A 22,789-nucleotide genomic window follows, 5' to 3' on the forward strand; every position below is an offset into this window, starting at 1 on the left:
CTAATGAGACATGTGGCAGAGAACAAATATGCATGAGATACATATAAATTAATGGGTGACATGGAAGCCTATGATAGATATAAGCTGGTCTGTAACCAAGTCACAAAGCAGATTAGGTAGGCAAAAGCAGATTATGAGAAATCCTTGGCAAAGGATGCAAAGAAAAACAACAAAGAGTTCTTTACCCATGTAAACTCTAGAAAGAAAGGGATGAATCAAATTGGTCCACTGGATATTGATGGTTCAGCTGTTGATGATCCTGCTCAGGTGGCTAATAAACTAAATGAGTATTTTGCATCTACATTCACCCATGAGGAGTTATTCAGGGAGAGGAATGCCGGAGGTGAGTTAAACTCTGGCAGTGAGCTGGATGATTTTGTAATAACTGAGAGGAAAGTGGAGGAGAAATTGTTGTAGATAAATATAAAAAAGGCACCCAGGGTGGACGGGATCTATCCAGTTATATTAAAGGAGGCAGCAAAGGAAGTAAGCAAATCCTTGGCCATAGTTATGAGAGCTTCTTTGGACTCAGGGGAGGTATCCATGGACTGGATATGTGCAAATGTGACCCCAATTCACAAAGGAGGATCAAAGGGCAACACAAGTAATTATAGACCTGTTAGTTTAACTTCTGTTCTAGGAAAATTAATGGTTTTGCTAAGGGAAAGTCTTGCCTGACCAATTTGATTGGATACTATGATATGGTCACAAAGGAACTGGATGCAGGGAATAACTTTGATATCATATATTTGGATCTTAGAAAGGCTTTTGATACTGTTGCGCATGGAGGACTGCTGCACAAATTGGAGCCATGTGGCATTGGAGGCAAATTGCTGCTATGGATGAAGGGATGGTTGAGTGGGAGAAGACAGAGAGTGTTTTTTTTTTTTTTGTAGTTGTTGGCGCATCGGCTTCTGTGGCCATAATGCTCCTCCCAAGGTTTTTTTTCACTGCTTTGATCCAAGCCCAAGGCGGGATTCAAACCCATGACCTTTGGGTTGCCAGGCAAGCACTTTACCCACCCAGCTAGCCCGGTCGTCACAGAGAGTAGTAATCAATGGACACTGCTCATCGTGGACTAATATTATTAATGGAGTCCCTCGGGGTTCGGTATTGGGTCTATTGTTGTTTTCTATATTTATAAATGATATTGATGATGGCATATCAAGCTTAATGTCCAAGTTTCCAGATGATACAAAGGTTGACAGTGTTGTTAAGGACACTAATGACAGTACGCTGCTGCAACAGGATCTAGAAAAGTTGAGCAGACGGGCTGAGAGGTGGCAAATGAAGTTTAACATTGACAAATGTAAAATACTACATATGGGAAGCAGCAACACCAGAGTGACATATCAACTCTGTGGTACTACACTGACAGTGATAGAGAACGAAAACGACCTGGGAGTAATTGTGCAGGCAGATATGAAGTTTTCTGAGCAGTGCAAATGGTTTGCAAGAGTAGCTCATAGTATCTTGTCAATGATATACAGGAATTTTTTTTAGCAGGGGTAATGAGGTGATTATTCCCTTATATAAGGCAATGGTCAGGCCACACCTCGAGTACTGTATACAGGTCTGGAGGCCTCATTTTAAGAAGGATGTAGAGCTATTGGAACGAGTAGAGAGAAGGGCAACAAGATTAGTGAATGGAACAAAGGATTGCTCTTACGAAGAAAGTCTTAAATTTTGCAAATTACAGTGTCTGGAGACTAGGCACCTGCAAGATGATCTGATTGAGGTGTATAAAGCCTTGAATGGTTTGAGCATGCTCAATTATTATTATTATTATTATTATTATTAGCCATATGGTGCAAGGAAGCCTGAGGCTTATACTGCACCAGCCAAAAAAAAAAAAAAAAAAAAAATTTCGGAATTACCCCGAGAGAGAGAGAGAGAGAGAGAGAGAGAGAGAGAGAGAGAGAGAGAGAGAGAGAGAGAGAGAGAGAGAAGTAGAAGGGAATCACCAAGAAAGGGAAGAATGATGATATCCAGATGAGGATCCTGGGTGTGCCAAGCCCATACTCACCAGATGTGAGCCCTGATGGAAATCTTCCTCTTGCTCAGAATAATCATTTGAGAGGGCATAAATTCAAATTGAGAAAAGACAGATGTAGGATAGATGTGCAGAAGTTTGCCTTTAGCCAGCTGGTGGTTGGTTGGTGGAACACACTTCCATCCTTTGATGTGGAAGTTGATAGCCTAAATAAATTTAAGGCTGAGCTGGACAGGTACTTGGAATGAACGGAGGGGTGAAATGGGAGCATGTTTTTTTTTTTTCTTTTTTGCTAATGCTGCATAAGCTTGCTTTCTTTCATCATATGCTCTACTAATGCTAATGTGGACACAATAGAAAGCTTTTAAAATCAGAAGTAAATCATTCACTGTCAGCCATTGTTTGGTTTTGGCTTACAAAAGAGCTCAAAATTTTCTGGAATTCAGATTCAGAAGTTGATGGAATCAAATATGATGCATAAATTACTGAAATAAGAAGTAACAAGTATTTTTATGAATTTTTTTGCATATTTTTTTATTCAGTTTAATTTATTTAAGCATATTTATGAACAAAGTTTTCATTTTTAAGAATTTTCAAAATTTCATGAAACTCACTATGCTGATCTAACTAATCCCTAGTAGAAAACTTGCTACTCAGTACCCACATGCATTCAAGGAACTTCCTCCTGAATGGATTACAACAGTTATAAAAAAAGTTTTGAAAGGCAATCAGGAAACCAATGCTAATCAGACCTGTCCTTCATTGTCGTTCACCACAAATTAGGCTCAGCCTGGCTTTACAGCATAGAACATTATTATCCTGGTATACTAGATCCATAGAATTTGCCACAGCTTAGTTAGTATGGAGTTGTCCTTAATGATGATACAGTTCCTGGCCATGAAGATTTTAGGCACTGACAACTGGCTTCCAATTCCTTGTACAGAAAGCAGTCCTACCTCACCCTCTTTCAACTTCTTTGTTAGGAAAAAGTGCTCCTCTAAGTTGCATTCTTGATATTCACGATGAAACAGCTGACCTGAACAATGTGTTGCTCAACTTGCCGCTTCACAGGAACTTTTTATATTATTTCAGAGCTTAGGTGCAATAGCAACACTTCACTCCCAACATTTACCACTCATTGGCATTATGCTGTGGCGCCTGCATAGCCAGGTGGGCAGGAGCAGCAGTGCGTAGCACACGCTTCTTGATTAGACTGGGGTTCGAGCCCGTGACCACCAAATACGGATGATGCGGAAAGGTCAGGAATGACCACCGCATATCCCCGGAGCAATATGGCCTTAGTTGCTTATGCTCCTAAAAACCAAATAACAACAACAACATTATGCTGAGTTCGTACCATAGAAAGCAAGACTCCACAACTCTGTGGGTGATAAACGTATTATGGCTATGCCTGTTGATGTTTGGACCTCAGGCTTCACTGTTTTCAGAGATTAGGGATGGTAAACTGCTGATTGTTGTCAGGGCCAGTGCTGGGGGGGGGGGGGGGTGCAAGTGAGGCACATATATGTGCAGGCACCGCCTAAAATAGGCACTTCTAGATGCACTACTGCATATATATGTGTTTTAAGATATGATATGAATTAGGCGGCACCACAAACGCTAGTCAATTTTTTTTCCTTCCATAGTCTCACTTCAGCTATGTAATTTGCTTATTAAGAAATTTCAAACCCAACCCATACTGACTGCTGCCAATATGGTGCTCCTTTGGCACTTTTATATCTACTTCTGTTTTGAATGTGGGTTGTTAAATTTACTTTACTAGTGTCAAATTGATGTCTGATTACTTTGAGAATACTGTATACAGCAGGCCCCGTTATAACGCTCTTTTACAGATTGCATTTTTGGCATATTTAACGAAATCGTTTCATTTGATGGTGTCAAAAGCTTGAAAATGAATATCAAAACAGCATTAAAATGTTTCCCACGCTCAATGATATTTTCTTGCACACTAATTTAATTGCAGTACAGTGATTTGTTACGTAGTTCCGAGATCAACATTTTAAAATATGATCAAGTATATTGCTTGTAATATTTGCATTATATGCATTTATCCGAAGTCTAGTCATCACTCAGTACAGTATTAGACATTGTGCATAATGGACAGTTTACTTGAACATTGTATAATAATTAATGCAACCAAAGGCAGTTACATTTTTGAAGAGTTAATAATGGTGGATAAGAATGAAAAAGCAAAGTCTGGGCGCAGTATGAAGACTATAAATGTAACAAAAAGAATGAATTTGAAAATTAAATTAGACATTTTTAAGCAAATTGTTTCTGGTCAACGACAAGCGGATGTGTGCCATAATTTAGGACTTGCAAGTTTAACTGTAAGAACAATTATAAAAAAAATAAAGAATTAATTTTAGCAGTGGAAAAGATAGCTGTTCCATTGCAAGCAACTAGGGGCTAGGCTGGCTATTAGGATTTTTATGAAGCTAATATCCAATGCAGAATTCAGTTAAGTTAAATATTATAAAAAAAGAGAGAGAGAGAGAGATTAGCCAATATGATGATCTGAAGAAAACTCACCAAAAAAAAAAAAAATAAAAATGTGGAACCGTTTAAAACTAGTAAGGGCTTGTTGAATAGATTTAAAATCCAGGGAGAAGCTGCAAGTGCAGATTAAGGAGCCGAAACTTTCAAAAAAGAACTTGTTAAAATTATTGAAGAGGGATATTATGTGTTATACTTCTCAACAAGTTTTTAACATAGATGAAGCAGGACTTTTGTGGAAACGAATGCCTAAAAGAAGTTTCATATAGAAAGAAGAAAAAAAAACATGCCAGGTTTCAAAGCGGCGAAGGATCGGTTGACTTTATTGTTGGGTGGTAACACTGTGGGGGATTTAAAATTAATACCCCTTTTAGTTTATTTGGAAGAGGGCCAAAATCAACACGTTTTTCTTGATTAAATTCATCAAGATTTTAATTGGAATTTAAGTTTAATTTTGCTACATCAGTAGTTACCACATAATTATATACGTATGTAATGCAGAATATTTTATATGTACAAATATTTGAATATTAAATATTTTGACCGACATTTGTGCATCTTTTCACTACCAATTATTATTGATTAGGAAATATCCTATGGCACCGACTGCAACTCACAAATACATATGTTACCTTATGGGAATGTGGCACTCGCTTACCTCTCTGTTTTTCCGGAACGAATTATTAGCATTAAGTGGGGTCACCTGTATTGTGATTTGCAGTGTAGTCCCAGTGCCATTAACTGGCAGAGTGAGACCATGGTTGCATAATTAGTGTTATGGAAACACAGACCCACCTCCCTAAAAAAAACATAAATTATTATTTAAATGAAAGTTTTAATGCACTTTTAGGTTACTATATACTGCCCTTAAAGTCAATAATGTGGAAGTAATTGTTTCACTGAAATGTACCACAAAAAAAATGAAGCCTTTGATAAAATTTGCAAAAAAACTGACATTTTCTTGGAAAAATCATTCTAAACATCTGTAAAAAATTAAGCTATTGTGGAAAAGTAATACAAGGCACATTAAAATGGCATTAAGGCCATGAAACTGCTCTGTAAATTAATTCCAAAATACTCTTATATTTTAGAAGTAAACAGACATAAAGTAGAAAGCTATTAGTCATATGTTGATGTGGGTGAAAAGGGCCTCCCCCCACACACACACAGTTTTCTCATTTCTCTCACTGAAAAATTTCCTACCAAAACTGAAAGTGTAGAATAAGTTGCCAAAATGTGCAAAGATCAAGTCATATTTTAGTATGAATAAAATATAACATAAATGTACAACAGAAATTAAAAAAGTCAATGTAGACAATTCACTGTGGGGGGGGGGGGGGGTAAGCATAACATAAGCAAAATCGGTTTGCAATTTTAATGGCTAATAAGTCCTTAACTCTGTGGAAGTAGTGCCTCTCACTCATAACAAAGCTGATGGCACAGAATATGACAGGTAACAACCGCTTTAATTTTTGGATTGTTTGATTTCTGGAGCATACCAATATTTCATTTTTTTAATGGATTGCAATATTTTTTTATATGTCATTTTTTTTAGATTTTAATAAAAAAAACTTAAATATTTTTTAAAATATTACCAAAAATTTAAAACAATCTTATAGTCAAAATTATGAAATAAAAAATATGTTAGTCTCTTTCATTTTGCAGTTTAAAAAACTATTAAATATGAAACATTTCAAATGTGCCCATGTGGATACATTTCTGCTTGTTATGTGTCTAAATTGTTTTTGAAAAAATTAAATATGTATAGTAGATACTATTATTTAATTCTATTTTCAAAATTTAGTTCAAATTTTACATGGAAAATTGAATATTCCACATGCTAACACTATCATGAGTGAATATCATTTGAGTGTTTTCATGTTTGTTATTCAAAAATAATATTGAATCTTTCAAAAATGCATCATCATTTACGACTTAAAACCATTTAAGTCGTAAATAATGTAACTTGGGGGGGGGGGTGTAAACCATAACAATTAAAAATTTGTCTATATTTAGGTAAACACAGAAAATCACAGATTTTTTAACCAACAGTTAATGCAGGCTCATTATTTTCAAGATAAACCTCACTGGTCCTGCACTGTTACTGCATGCATGGTTAGAGGATCAGTTACTTACTCAAGTAGCTGAGTATATATTTTTTGTGAATTTCACATACTGTTGTATTTCTCATTTTGAAGGATGGAAGAGGAATATCTAAAAAATTTAGTATTAAGTTTTAATTTCAATGAATTTTAGTTAAAAATGGTTTATGATATTAAATTTTTTTGCTATAGCCGGAGTGTAAAGTGAATGATGACATGAGATTTACAGCTCACAATCAGTACGTGCACAAGATGTTGTATAGGTGAGAATTTTAATTATTAAGACACTGTTAGTTTTTCTTTTTATAACTTTTTTTTGTAAAACTTTCTTATGCACATAAAATTTACTGGTGTTTTATGTACAGGGTATCCTACAGCATAATGGGCACACTTCTTCAGTAGTACTTTCCAGGGATCATTTGGAACAATGACTGTCCAATAAACAGTAGTTGAATTTGCTACCGTTATTGAATTAGTATTAGGATTAACCATTTTTTGGCTACTGTGCCAAAAGCCATTGGCTTTTGCTACACTAGCCATAAATAAATAAATAAACTAAATAACTAAATAAAAATAAATATATATAAAGATAAAAAAAAAAAGTAATAATAAAAATGAAATAACATATGTTTTCCTTCTCATGAAGGTGACTTCCATGTGACATTTGAATTTCCCCAAGCTATCAGCCTCGACTACCTGTCAAAAAACTTCCTACAATCCAGCTTAAATCTCTTTCACCATAATTAAATTTATGCCCCCCCCCCCCCTCAAGTTTGGAAATCATTTATAACAATGAAAATTTTACCTTTAATCATCTTACTAATCCCCTTTCAGACCCTTATAGACCTTGGTGATGTTCCTTTAAGGTGCTTGGTTGCCAAGATTTGTAGCCCGCACTCAAAGTCTCCTTATATGGGTGCCTTTTTTTGATGTCACCAAGCAGGTGGCCCATCTGTAGACCCTTTAAAGAAACTTGATGTCCTTTCTGAACAGCTGCCATATAGAAAAAATGGTGAAAGGTGATTGAAAATGTTTGTCAGACTTTTAGGTGAAAGTCAAATCACTGAAATATCTCAAGTGTTGAAAAACCAGAAAGTGGTTGTAGGACTTTTAAATGGAGAAGGACCATACAACTTTCAATGTGGCATTTCCCTTCCTTTATTGAGGGAGGAACAGGCAAAAGGGACCAAAAAAGAACAAATCATGGATGTACATATGCTCATAGATTCAAAGATCCAAAAAAAGTGAAGCCAGACAAGGAACTGCAAAGTGAGCTTGAATGCAGCAGTGTTTTTGTAAATTCAGCACATCAACGGTTTCTAAGTCAGAATTCTAAACATTTATATGATTTTTTTTTTTTTTTTTTTGCTGGCTTACTGGAACTATCAAGTTTTTTTTTTCTATCGCTACTTATATAGTATGAATCAGAGCTGTAATACTCAATATGTTCTACGTTGATAATAATATTAGTAAATTAATAAGAGGAGTTTACCTCAATATAGTACGTGGAACACTTCCGTATGATACCCTCCAGAAATTAAAACGGAAAAAACGAAAAAATCGACAACTTACCGGTCCATTAAAGTAAAATATAAATAATTAAAGTAAAATATAAATAATTAAATAATCAATTTAACACAATTCAAAATCAATTCAAAACAATTAAAATTCAAATTAACGCAATTAAAAGAATAACGAAAATATTCAAAACGATCTTCCTTCCTGAAGCTGACAATGCTTTTCGACCGACTGTCGTGATCACAGGAATGAAAATCACCGAATCAGGCTAAACCTGCAACTTAAATAGTGATTATGTGTCTTCGCGCATGCGCGTAAAGGTCCACGCATCGGAGATCAAATATGGCCGCCGAACATTAACAGAATTCTCGTGTAATTTAATTTCAATGGTTTCTGCAATTAATAGTCGCGTATAATTACGTTGAACGTTAAGTATTTTGGCCTCGTTAAATAAAAAAGTATGTTTTTCGTTAATGGCATGAAAGGCTAATTCTGAAGCTGCTGAACGAGAAGCACGAACTGAGGCTTCGTGTTGATTTACACGAATATTAAGAGAAAACCGCGTCGAACCCTGATAAGACGAGTCGCAATCACCGCAAGAAATGTTGTATACTAGATCATTAATTTGTGTTGCGAACGCGGAAAGAACCGAGCGATTGTTCAGTATAGTGTGTAACTTCCGTATAGGCCTAGCTATAATTTTAAATTCGGTATCTTTAAAGAATCTGTTAAGCTGTTTATGCCACTGTTCAACGTATGGGACAGAAATAAAGTATTTTTTGATATTACTATTGTTGATTGGTGCAGTATTTTGTATCCTATCCTTAGCTTGTACCCTAATTCGATTTATTGTGTTAATGGGATAACCCCTGTTCAAGAATCTGCTAGTTAATATTTGTATTTCTGAGTCCAAAGCAGAATCCGTCGTTGAATATTTATAGGCATTTAGAAATTGATTAAAGATAATCGATCTTTTGTAGGTGAACGGGTGGTAGCTATTATAATATAGAAGCATACCGGTGTTTGTGGGTTTTCGATAGATGCTAAATTGTATTTTGTTCGAGTCCCGGGTAAGCGTGAAATTTAGAAAGTTTAATGATTTAGTATCCGTATCTTCCCTTTCCAATGTAAATTTGAGTCTAGAATGAATATTATTAAACGAATGTAAAATGTCTTGGATAGTACTACTATCGGTAATAAACTAGAACATCGTCTAAATACCTCCCATAGTATGTGATACGGGGACGAAAAGGTGTCAAATGTATCTGCTCAATCGTTGAGAGATAGATCTCTGACATTAAGCCACTCAGGCTCAAACCCATTGGTAATCCAAAAATTTGTTTGTACACCTTGTCTCGAAAGGTGATGTAGTTAGCCTCAACTAATAGTTTAATTAAGTGAAAAATTTCCTTAATAGGCAGCTTCGTATAATTAATCGGTGTCGAGTTTTTATTTAACATATCCCAAATAATATCTAATGTGTATTCAACGTTTACATTCGTGTATAATGAGGTAACATCTAATGAGAATAAATTGTCATTGTCGCCGAGTCTACAGTCTTTAAGATTATTAAATAATGTATCGTAATTCTTAATCCCAAATTGTATAACCTGTCTAAAAGGTTTTATAATGTTATATACATATGTGGCTAAGGCTGAAAATGCCGAGTTCCTGTAGGAAACAATAGGTCGAATCGGAAATCCAGGCTTGTGTAATTTTACCTGACCAAAAAGTGCAGGAATATTGTATGTTCTGGACTTCAATTCCTTCAACTGAACCATAGTAATGTAGTCGTTTTTACGATATGTGGTTAACGTTTTATTGTATTGATTTACCAAATTGGTAAACAGTGTCGGGTCCACTTCACGATAAGTGGAGGTATCAGACACAACTGAATCTAACTTATTAATATAATCATGTTTATCTAGTATTACCACTGTGTCTCCTTTATCTGCCCTCTGTATAATAATGTCCTTATTTTCTCGAAGTTCTCGTAAAGCTGAACTGTCATGTGTATTCAATTTAGGAAGTCGCGTTTCTTTTATGTTATTCACTACTTGGTTAACTTGTTGAATAAATACATCTTTTTGTGGAACACTACGAAGTCCAAATTCAATATCAATTACGCATTGTTTTTTTGGCAGCTTTCGAGGTGGTAAATTATAATTTAATCCTTTGGATAAAAGTGAAATCTGGTCCTGCGATAGTGTACACGAGGAAAGATTTGTAACCTGTTGATATGTCGGTTCGTTGGATACTGGGTGAGGGGGTGTTCGTGAACTAGCCGACATATTCTGTGGTAGTGCGTTATGTGTCTGTGGGGGGGATGTCACCCAACTCGTGTGAACTTGGTCGTAAGCTCGCGACAATGTGTTAGAATTCGCATGAACGTGTCTTGAACTATTCGATAATGTTTGCAACTTATTAACGTGTCTGTTTTTTATCTCTGAGGCTTGTGCTTCCCGTCGCAAATCTATGGAGGTCTTCAATACAGACCAATCGTTCGGATGTAGATAATTTTTTAATTTATCGCGAAGCTTCCTAACCTGGGAAAGGTATTTTCCCAGGTTAGGAAGCACAAGCCTCAGAGATAAAAAACAGACACGTTAATAAGTTGCAAACATTATCGAATAGTTCAAGACACGTTCATGCGAATTCTAACACATTGTCGCGAGCTTACGACCAAGTTCACACGAGTTGGGTGACATCCCCCCCACAGACACATAACGCACTACCACAGAATATGTCGGCTAGTTCACGAACACCCCCTCACCCAGTATCCAACGAACCGACATATCAACAGGTTACAAATCTTTCCTCGTGTACACTATCGCAGGACCAGATTTCACTTTTATCCAAAGGATTAAATTATAATTTACCACCTCGAAAGCTGCCAAAAAAACAATGCGTAATTGATATTGAATTTGGACTTCGTAGTGTTCCACAAAAAGATGTATTTATTCAACAAGTTAACCAAGTAGTGAATAACATAAAAGAAACGCGACTTCCTAAATTGAATACACATGACAGTTCAGCTTTACGAGAACTTCGAGAAAATAAGGACATTATTATACAGAGGGCAGATAAAGGAGACACAGTGGTAATACTAGATAAACATGATTATATTAATAAGTTAGATTCAGTTGTGTCTGATACCTCCACTTATCGTGAAGTGGACCCGACACTGTTTACCAATTTGGTAAATCAATACAATAAAACGTTAACCACATATCGTAAAAACGACTACATTACTATGGTTCAGTTGAAGGAATTGAAGTCCAGAACATACAATATTCCTGCACTTTTCGGTCAGGTAAAATTACACAAGCCTGGATTTCCGATTCGACCTATTGTTTCCTACAGGAACTCGGCATTTTCAGCCTTAGCCACATATGTATATAACATTATAAAACCTTTTAGACAGGTTATACAATTTGGGATTAAGAATTACGATACATTATTTAATAATCTTAAAGACTGTAGACTCGGCGACAATGACAATTTATTCTCATTAGATGTTACCTCATTATACACGAATGTAAACGTTGAATACACATTAGATATTATTTGGGATATGTTAAATAAAAACTCGACACCGATTAATTATACGAAGCTGCCTATTAAGGAAATTTTTCACTTAATTAAACTATTAGTTGAGGCTAACTATATCACCTTTCGAGACAAGGTGTACAAACAAATTTTTGGATTACCAATGGGTTTGAGCCTGAGTGGCTTAATGTCAGAGATCTATCTCTCAACGATTGAGCAGATACATTTGACACCTTTTCGTCCCCGTATCACATACTATGGGAGGTATTTAGACGATGTTCTAGTTATTACCGATAGTAGTACTATCCAAGACATTTTACATTCGTTTAATAATATTCATTCTAGACTCAAATTTACATTGGAAAGGGAAGATACGGATACTAAATCATTAAACTTTCTAAATTTCACGCTTACCCGGGACTCGAACAAAATACAATTTAGCATCTATCGAAAACCCACAAACACCGGTATGCTTCTACATTATAATAGCTACCACCCGTTCACCTACAAAAGATCGATTATCTTTAATCAATTTCTAAATGCCTATAAATATTCAACGACGGATTCTGCTTTGGACTCAGAAATACAAATATTAACTAGCAGATTCTTGAACAGGGGTTATCCCATTAACACAATAAATCGAATTAGGGTACAAGCTAAGGATAGGATACAAAATACTGCACCAATCAACAATAGTAATATCAAAAAATACTTTATTTCTGTCCCATACGTTGAACAGTGGCATAAACAGCTTAACAGATTCTTTAAAGATACCGAATTTAAAATTATAGCTAGGCCTATACGGAAGTTACACACTATACTGAACAATCGCTCGGTTCTTTCCGCGTTCGCAACACAAATTAATGATCTAGTATACAACATTTCTTGCGGTGATTGCGACTCGTCTTATCAGGGTTCGACGCGGTTTTCTCTTAATATACGTGTAAATCAACACGAAGCCTCAGTTCGTGCTTCTCGTTCAGCAGCGTCAGAATTAGCCTTTCATGCCATTAACGAAAAACATACTTTTTTATTTAACGAGGCCAAAATACTTAACGTTCAATGTAATTATACGCGACTATTAATTGCAGGAACCATTGAAATTAAATTACACGAGAATTCTGTTAATGTTCGGCGGCCATATTTGATCTCCGATGCGTGGACCTTTACGCGCATGCGCGAAGACACATAATCACTATTTAAGTTGCAGGTTTAGCCTGATTCGGTGATTTTCATTCCTGTGATCACGACAGTCGGTCGAAAAGCATTGTCAGCTTCAGGAAGGAAGATCGGTTTGAATATTTTCGTTATTCTTTTAATTGCGTTAATTTGAATTTTAATTGTTTTGAATTGATTTTGAATTGTGTTAAATTGATTATTTAATTATTTATATTTTACTTTAATTATTTATATTTTACTTTAATGGACCGGTAAGTTGTCGATTTTTTCGTTTTTTCCGTTTTAATTTCTGGAGGGTATCATACGGAAGTGTTCCACGTACTATATTGAGGTAAACTCCTCTTATTAATTTACTAATCGCTACTTATATAATCATCGTGAAAATTCTAGTGTTAGCAAACTCTAAATTAGAGACAACTTGCCTGTCAAGTGGCTAAACATCCACAGGTTAACGGCTTAGAATGCACAGAATTAAGAGGACATCACTAGAGCACTGAAGAAAATTTTGCATTTTCAAAGTTAACCAAAAGTAAAAATAGTAAAATGAAAGCAGGTAGATTGTGCTTTATTCAATATGCAGTGCAGTGATCCATTTCAATGAAACTTGAGCGTGGGCTGCCCAAAAAAGTGAATTGAAAAGGGAAATGAGTGGGGAGAAATTGCATCATATCTGTAGATCACTGTGTTCCATGGAATTCAGTTTATTATGGTTTCAATTATTCAAGTAATTACATCATTTAAAATTTCACTTTATTGTGCTTGTCACTAACTGTTACACGAGCCAGCAAATGATGATTGGTACTAATAGCAACGAAGCATAAACTCTCTTGCATCAGACAGTGCTGCCAAATATTGCAGCACTGATAATTTTCAGATTCCTTGTTTATTCTATGGAAAAATTAAAAATGAAGCTGGCATGTCCCCTTCCTTTTTATTTTTAATGGTTGTTAAACTTTACTGTTCATTTTCATGACATTAGCATTTACATTACAGTAGACAAGAGATACCCATTATAATGCTAATTCTGCATCAGCCAGAAAAGAATAATAATTGCTTTTGACATTGCAAAGGCTTTTGATTGTGTTTGGCATAAAGATCTTCTAAACAGCTTCCATCTTATGGTTTGCCAACTGTTTTTTGTAATTGGGTATCAAGTTTTCTCTCTGACCGCTCACTGCAGATGATAGTAGATGGCTCTCTGTCTTCTAACTTCTCCACTAATGCTGGTGTCCTAAAGGTTCAGTTCTTTCCCCTACTCTTTTCCTCTTGTAATTAATGACCTTCTTCCATTGACTGGAAATTCTATCCATAGTTTTGCCGATGATAGTACATTGCATTCCACTTTCCAGATCGAGAAACCTTGCCCTTCTCAAACAGCTTCAACTTCTCGAATATCTGCTACTAATTCCTTAAATGCCGATCTCCAGGTAATTTTCCAGTGGGCAAAGACAACTTAGTTGATTTCAATATTTCTAAAACTCAGTCCTGTCTTATATCTTGCAAAAAAGGATTCTTCTGCTCCTCTGCTTATCTTCAGTGATACTCTGATTTGTAGGCAAGATCATATATCCCTATTTGGGATTACCCTGACTTCTAAGCTCTCTTGGCATAAGCACTTTACAAATATTGCTTCCTCTGCATCTAAAAAACTGGGTTTGTTTTCTCTTTAGCTATTGGCATTGCTTTTCCCCAAACCTCTCTCAGGCTTCTAGATTCCATTCAAAGGAGGGCAGTTAGGTTAATTAATGACCCATCTCTAACAAAGTCTCTCCGCTCTCTGTCTCATAGATATTCTGTTTATGCTGCATGCTTTTTCTGTAGATACTTCCATAGGCTCTGTTCTTCTGAATTGGCTTCTATAATTCCCATTCTCTCTCTCCAAAGCAGTCCGAACACATGCTGCAAGCCAGTTAACATCCTTTTACTGTCCAAATTCAAGCTCACAGAACCAACTTTTCTTTTTCCTCATTTATTAATTCAGCTTACGTTTACTGGAACAACATTCCTTCATAAATACATTTCCTGAAATTTGCAATTTACAGCAATTCAAGTCTAATGCCAATAAGTATCTTCTTTCATCTTTTCAACCCTTTAGCCCATGCACTGTATTAAGTACTATAGGTTCTAATACCTTGTGTTTGGGGGTTTCATAAAAAAAAATAAATAAATAAAAATAAATTAATATAAGGCAAAAAAAATTCCATAATTACTTATATTTTCTCACTGTCATGAAGTTCATATAACTAGTTTTGCATAGTTCTAATGTAACATATCAGTGAGAAGATAACTTCACTCATTAATTTTACTCATTTCTTTTATGGTCATTTGCACCTCAATAAAATATCTAGATGCCAAACTTTGCAGAATACACCTTTTAAAATTATTTCTTAATGCACCAGTGTTTACTGTTTTACATCAGTCTTATTGCTTTTCTTTGAACCATCACTAGAAGACTTTTCCTTTTTTTTTTTTTTTTTTTTTTTTCTTTCATAAGCCAGATCAGTATGATATTCTAAGTTTGAGCTGACCATCATATACAGGATGTTTCAAAAATGATGGTCAATAATTTAAAGGTGAACAGTACAAACTAAAATAAGCAAAAAAGTCCCAGTGAACATCTTGCAGCAAATGAACCGTTTTCAAGATAATGCACATTTTCTGTTAAGATCCGCCACTGACTATGGGAGCACTAGTTTAGCAAAAAGCTGTGAATCTTTTGCTAAGGGTGGCTTTATTAAACATAAGATAATACATTTTTAATTTTGGTTTCAACACCACAGGATTTTAGAGCTATTATGTGTTACAGAATGTTCTTTCTAACACCCAGAAGCATAACATCGGGTGTTATGCTTCTGGGCCTACCTGCTCGTACTCCATGTGCAAAACACCCATGTTCTCTAAGGCATTGATGTACCTTGATGAATGTGTGCCTGTTGGGCTGCCTTCGGCGGGGAAATGCTTCTTGGTACAAACATGCAGCCTCAAGTGCACTGCCGTTGGCTTTATCATACATGAAGTGCATGTCTGCATACTCTTCACTGCTGTAATCTCTTTCCATGTTGACTATCCTTTGACAAGTACTAGTATGCCTGCTACGTCTCAGAGCATTGAGAGAGGGGGAACAGAGAGAATGAGCATAACCTAACCTAAAGAAACAAGTCAGTGGTGGAACTCAGTACAGTTCACATTGTCAGTGGTGGATCCCAACTAGAAATGTGCAATATCTCGAAAACAGTTCACTTAAGTACACATGTTTACTAGGCTTTTTTTGCATATTGTAGTCTGTACAGTTCACCTTTAAGTTATTGACCATCACTTTTGAAACACCCTGTATAGAGAAAAAATGATGTCCTTCTCTCCACTTGCAAGCACCTGATAAATCATTGATTGAACACCATGTGCCTTCTCTTGTCACAAATTTACTCTACATGAAAACTTCGTCTTATAAGATTTAACTACTAATTATTATACAAATAAATTGCAATTATTATCTTTTCTCATTCTATAAGTTTTCTTAAAGTAGGAGAAACCTTAGTTGCCATATTTTAAACCAGTAGTTTCCAAACGTTTTTGGTCGTGTACCCCTATTTTAATAAAAAAATTAAATATATAAATATATATATAAATTAAATAATAAAAAATTAAGTATATAAATTTAATATATATTTTTTATTTATAAATAGTTTACATGGAAGGCATTATATCTAAAATCACATTTATAAAATCACATATAATTTTAAAAGATCACAAATAAAAAAAATACAAAACAAAATTATATTGAAGTTCAAGTACAAAATGCATGTACTTGAACGCGCATGATCGAACAAAGCCGCATATTGAAGCATTAAAAAAACATTTATTTATAATTTTTATTTTCAGCTACACTTAATAAATATTGATTTATTGCAGATTATCTCGTGCACCCCATGGATCATCTCATGTACCCCTTGTGGTGCATGCACCCCACTTTGGAGACTAATGTTTTAGACCATATTTATACTAGTTCAAGCCATTTTGAAGCAGATAGCTATATTCTGATTAACATCATGAACAAAATTTTACATTACATTCCTTCCACCCCCCACCCCCCACACACACACCTCCACCAGTTCCTCTGTAACTTCTTTGTAGGATCCATTCACATTGGTCAGACAAGGTCTCCCCTTAACAAACCCATGCTGTTACTGAAATATAACTATACCCCCATCTAGATGGACCTGCATTACTTCTTTAACCAATGACTCGATTATTTTCCCTGGAACAGAAGGTAAACTAACAGGTCTGTAATTACTCTTTTCACCTTTGATCTCCTTTTGTGAACTGGGGATACATTTGCACATCTCCAGTTCACAAGGAGATTTCCTGAATCCAACGAATTCTCATAAGTATGACTAAGGGTTGCTTATCTCCTTTGCTGCCTTCCTTAATATAATAGGATAGATTCCATCTATCCAATTATATAGATTCCAGGTGCCTTTTTTTATGTCTGTCCTCAAAAAATTCTCCTCCACTTTCCTTTCAGTTATCACAAAGTAATTTGGCTCCTCATTAGAGTTTGATAAACTTCCAACATCTCCTTCCCTCAAGAATCCCTCATCTGTATATGTAGATGCAAAACACCTATTCAGTTTGTCAGCAACCTGAGCAGTATTGTCATCAGTTAAACCATCAACATCAATTGGAATAATGTTATTCAACCCCTTCCTTCTATTGTTGATATAAATAAAGAATAAGTTGCTGCTTTTCTTGGCATTCTTTGCCAGAAATTCTCATAATCTGCCTTGGCTTCCCTAACCTCCTTTGTGACTTCTTTGCAGACTAGTTTATATCTACCATAAGCTTCTGTATCACCTGATAATTTATATGAATCCAATGCATTTTTGTTCTCTGCCATAAATGTCATCAATTTTTCTGACGTACATTTAGGTCTAAGAATGGAATGGCAATTCTTAGTTGGTATGAGAAGCTTAGTAGCTTCTACGATTATTTCCCTGAATTCTTCCCATTTTGAATTGCTGTTCATTATCAGATGGTCCTACTATATCAAATTTAAAAATTGTCTGAGATTATTATGATCACCCTTATGAAAGCAATAGTGCATCTCTTTACCCTTGATAGTAGTTATGTTTTTAAGTAAAACTCATCTCAGCACAATGCGATCACTGCCACCTAATGATCTTTTATCTGTGCAGATTCTTAATGCTTAAAGAATCATTGCTGATAATCAGATTAAGAGTATTACTCTGTCTCTTTGCCTCTCTAACATGCTGCTGTAGAAAACAGTCATCCAGTAAATCCACGAAAGTCTTGCTCGTGTGTAAGTGACCAACTACAGTGCACTATAGGTGTCTTGACTATGGACATAAGACAGGGCGTTATGTAAAGGAAATAGTTTGTTCTCATTGTGCAAGGAGCGGACACTCTTATCGAGAATGTTCATATAAGAACATGAAACCTACTTGTGCTTATTGCTCTGCTATGAATCTTCATTCGTGGCTTTCTGTTTGAAGCACTTTTTGTCCATCATTCCAGAATGTACTGCAGTTGGTAAGGAGCAGAACAGAAACTTTTTAGTTTTTTTGATGCATGGACTTACTGATTGCTGTTGCTTCAAGTATTGAATTTGTTTTCTTCTCTTACTTCTTTCTTCTTCTACTCTCTTTTCACTTTCCTGTTCTGGGTATTATCAGTATGCAGATAGTGGATCCCTGGCCGCCTCCATGTGCCAGGGATGATAACCAACTAATGGCAGTGTATATTTGTTATCTATACAGTATTGTAAATAAGGGGGTGGGGTTGCCAGGAATGCTGGCTGCTACTGCTTAGATTAATAATAATTTCAAAAAATAAATAAACAAAAAAAGCAAGCAAGTTCCATCAATATATGGAAAGTTAAAAACCCCCATTATAAGACATTCTGATTGACTGGCCCACTATTTCTTTGTACAGTTATTCATTGTACCCATCACAGCCATTTAGCGTGTAATGCACTCTTGCTCCTCATTTTTGTTTTCCCAGTGCTTATGCCACACCAAACTGGCTCAACGTTGCACTGGTTGCCCTTTGAACTGAATGCACTGCCTTAGATTTAATATATTTCTTAACCAAAAGCACAACCCCCACATCCTCCCTGTCCTTCCTGTATATATTGTAGTCCCTATATTCAAATTCTGCATCCCTTATATCTGAATGACACAACATCTCTGATATCCCCACAATGTCTGCATTTTATGACCCAACCAGCACTTCAAATTCATCAAATTTATTTACTAATCTCCTAGCATTGGTTTGCATACAAGGTTACAGCACCTATTCTTACTCTTAGTTATCCTAACACAGCCCATGTATTTCCTTCTTTCATAAGGACCCACAGCAGGCCTTGAAATCCCCAAAAGAAGCAATGCAAGAATCACTTTAACTTCTGCTTGCGGTTTGTTAGTCTGTGTATCCCCCCCACTAGCAGTTTTCCAACCTGCCTAACACTGCCTCAATAGCATCAGCAAATCTTCTTGCACCCTTTCTATTTAAAAGTACCCCATATCTGTAGAAGCAGTCTCTTCTGTTAACAAGCACAGACTATGCTGAGAAGAATTCTACCCCATGAGCCTTGTCAATCGATTTGTGCCTGGAGAAATTGTGCAAAGTTTGCACATTCTCTTCAGGGCCAAATCAATTGACAAGGCTCTCATCATATACTCCCTTCTATCATGTCTGAGGAGAATCGCAGACACTTTCAAATTTAACTCTTGACTTTTTCGCAACATTGCTCTGTACTTCTTAAGTAAATTCTAAGATCTCCTACTCTTAATGTTATTACTGCCAGCATGCAACAATATCACCTTTTTGATGTGAAAACATCTATGGCGGCACTGGAGTAAAACTGATTGGTTGAAATTTTCTTATGAAAATAATACAATTGATTGTTAACGAAATATTTTACAGTAATGATGCATTTTATAAGTAGAGTTCCCCAGAATTCGGTGTTGGCCCCATTGTTGTTTTGTATATTTATCAATGATATTGATGAAGGATTATCGGGTTTAGTGTCCAAGTTTTCAGACGATACAATAGTTGGCAGGGTTGTTAAAGAGAGAAAAGACAGTATGCTACTCCAACTGGATCTAGATAAGTTGGACAAGTGATCTGAGGAGTAGAAACTGAAGTTTAACATTGACAAATGCAAAGTACTTCATATGGGTAGTAATAACCAAAGAGAAACGTACCAACTGTGTGGTACTACACTCAGGGAAGGAGAAAGTGAAAAAGACCTGGGGGTAATTGGTGCAGCCAAATATGAAGTTCGCTGAGTACTGCAGACAGGCTGCCAAGACAGGTCATGGAGTCTTGTCAATGATATATAGGAATTTTTGCTAGCAGGGACAAGGAGGTGATTATCCCTTTATATGAGGCAATGTTATTTGTTTGTTAGCTTGTTATTTGTTATTTGTTTTTAGGAGCATTAGCAACTAAGGCCATATTGCTCAGGGGGTATGTGGTGGTAATTTCCTGACCTTTCCGCATCCTCCGTATTTGGTGGTCATGGGCTTGAACCCAGGTCTGATCAAGAAGCGTGTGCTAAGCACTGCTGCTCTTGCCTACCATACAAGGCAATGGTCTGGTCACACCTAGAGTACTGTGTACAGGTCTGGAGGCCTCATTTTAGGAAATATGTAGAGTTGCTAGAACGAGTACAAAGAATCGCAACAAACTTGGTGAGGAGAACAAAGGTGTGCTCTTACCAAGAAAAGCTTGAGTTCTGCAGATTGCAGCGCATGGAGAGTAGGCACCTGCAAGGTGATCTGATTGAGGTGTATAAGGCCTTGAATGGGTTGAGCAAGCTGAATGCTGATGGGATTCTTACTCTTGCTCAGATTAAGAACATGAGGGGTGGAACAGACTTCCATCTTTAGATTTTTTTTTTTTTTATGAAAACCCCAAACACGAGAGGTATTACAACATATAGTACTTAGTACTGTTCTTGGGTTGGAGGTTGAGAAGATATTTGTTGACATTAGACTTGAACTTCTGTAGACTGCAATTTTCAGGAAATACGTATGAAGGAAACTTGTTCCAGGAAAAGGCAGTTGAATGAATAAACGAGGAAAATGAAAAGTTGATTCTGTGAGTTTGAAATTGGACAGTAAATGGATGTTGGCTAGTGGTGGCACGTGTTCGGACTGTTTTGAAATAGAGAGAGGGAATTATAGAAGCCATTTCAGAAGAACAGTGCCCATGGAAGTATCTGTAGAAGAGGCACGCAGCAGAAACAGCACGTCTATGAGACAGCGAGTGGAAAGACTCTGTTAGAGAGGAGTCATTAATTAACCTAACTGCCCTCTTCTGAATGGAATCTAGAAGCCTGAGAGAGGTTTTGGGAGCACCACTTCAGATGTGGAAACAATATTCCATGGTAGGGTGGATTTGCGATTTGTACAGAGTGAACAGCTGTTTGGAAGAAAAGTAACGGGGAGAGTGAAAGAGAAAACCAGTTTGCTAGATGCAGAGTAAGCAGTATTTGTAATGTGCTTGTGCCAAGAGAGATTTGAAGTCAGGGTAATCCCCAAAAGAGATATATCATTTTGCCTAGAAATCGGAATGTCACCAAAGATAAGCATAGGAGCAGAAGAATCCTTTTTGCGAGATATAAGATAAGACTGAGTTTTAGAATAATTGAAATCACATAAGTTGTCTTTGCCCCACTGTAGAATTACCTGGAGATCGCCATTTAAGGAATTGGTAACGGATATTCGAGAAGTTGAAGCTGATTGAGCAGGGCAAGGTTTTGAAAAATGGAAAATGGAATGCAATGTGCTATCATCGGCAAAACTATAGATAGGATTTTCAGTCAATGGAAGAAGATCATTAATATACAAGTGGAAAAGAGTGGGGGAAAGAACTGAACCTTGGGAGACACCAGCATTAGTGATGAAGTTAGAAGACGGAACCATCTACCATCATTCTCAGTGAGTGATCAGAGAGAAAACTGGATAACGAATTACAAAAGACAGTTGGCAAACCATACGATGGAAGCTTGTTTAGAAGACCTTTATGCCAAACACGATCAAAAGCCTTTGAGATGTCAAAAGCAACTGCTTGTGTTTCACCAAATTTTTCCATTGAATTTGTCCATATACGGGTAACATAAGCCAGAATATCACCAGTGAATCAACATTAACAAAATCCATACTGGCGATTGTTGATCAGACGGAAGGTTTTTAGGTAGTTTAAGAGTTGGAGGTTAATTGATTTCTCTGTTACTTTAGAAAGAGTGAAGTGATTGCCATGGGACATTAATTGGATGGGAGGGATTTGTCACACTTCTTAGGAACTGGCTGGATATGAGCAAATTTCCAAGCAGAAGGAAAAACACCTTTGGAATAAGAAAATGAAAAAAGGCGGCAAAGAACAGGAGTAAGTTAAAGAGCACAGGTTTTGAGAACAAGTGGAGAAATACCATCAGGACTTGGAGCTTTCTTAGCATCAAGATTCGTCAAAATCCTTCTGACATCCTTTTGACGGATGACTACAGGAGGCATTGAATGGAACATGTTGGGAATGGTGGTAGGTGTTTTTCCAAGGTCATTAATACAGGAGTTGGAAGAAAAATGGGATGCTAGCAGGTCAGCTTTATCCTTGGCTGAAGTGATAACAGAACCACCTGGTTTTGACAGAGGTGGGAGCAGAGATGGGCAAAAGTTGCGGCCAATAGCTTTGGCAAGAGACCACAATGCTCGGCTACCATTAGGGTAAGAAACAAGTTTTCTACTTTTAGCCTGTTCAAAATCTTTTTTGGACTGATTAATAACTCCTTTACAATTGTTGAAAACTTTGGTGTAGGCAGAAAATGAAACTGAAGAATTGGAAACAAGCCAATTACAATATGCAGCATTCTTCTCTTGAACAGCCTTAGCACATTTATTGGAAAACCAAG

The 22,789-nt window shown here is 36.3% G+C and overlaps 1 protein-coding gene across 1 annotated transcript in view; it reads left to right on the plus strand.

The window, feature by feature from the left end:
- The window catches only part of LOC150078915 (uncharacterized), a 508,023-nt gene that overhangs the window by 197,171 nt on the left and 288,063 nt on the right, over positions 1-22,789 (plus strand). The window contains exon 8 of the mRNA XM_090382884.1: positions 6,805-6,875. Coding sequence (XP_090239010.1) covers positions 6,805-6,875 — 71 coding nt within the window. The remainder of the gene's footprint in view (positions 1-6,804; positions 6,876-22,789) is intronic.

Source organism: Mastigoproctus giganteus, chromosome 10 (genome assembly GCF_048544385.1).
Source record: "Mastigoproctus giganteus isolate SK-2022 chromosome 10, ASM4854438v1, whole genome shotgun sequence".
Taxonomy (NCBI): Eukaryota; Metazoa; Arthropoda; class Arachnida; order Uropygi; family Thelyphonidae; genus Mastigoproctus; species Mastigoproctus giganteus.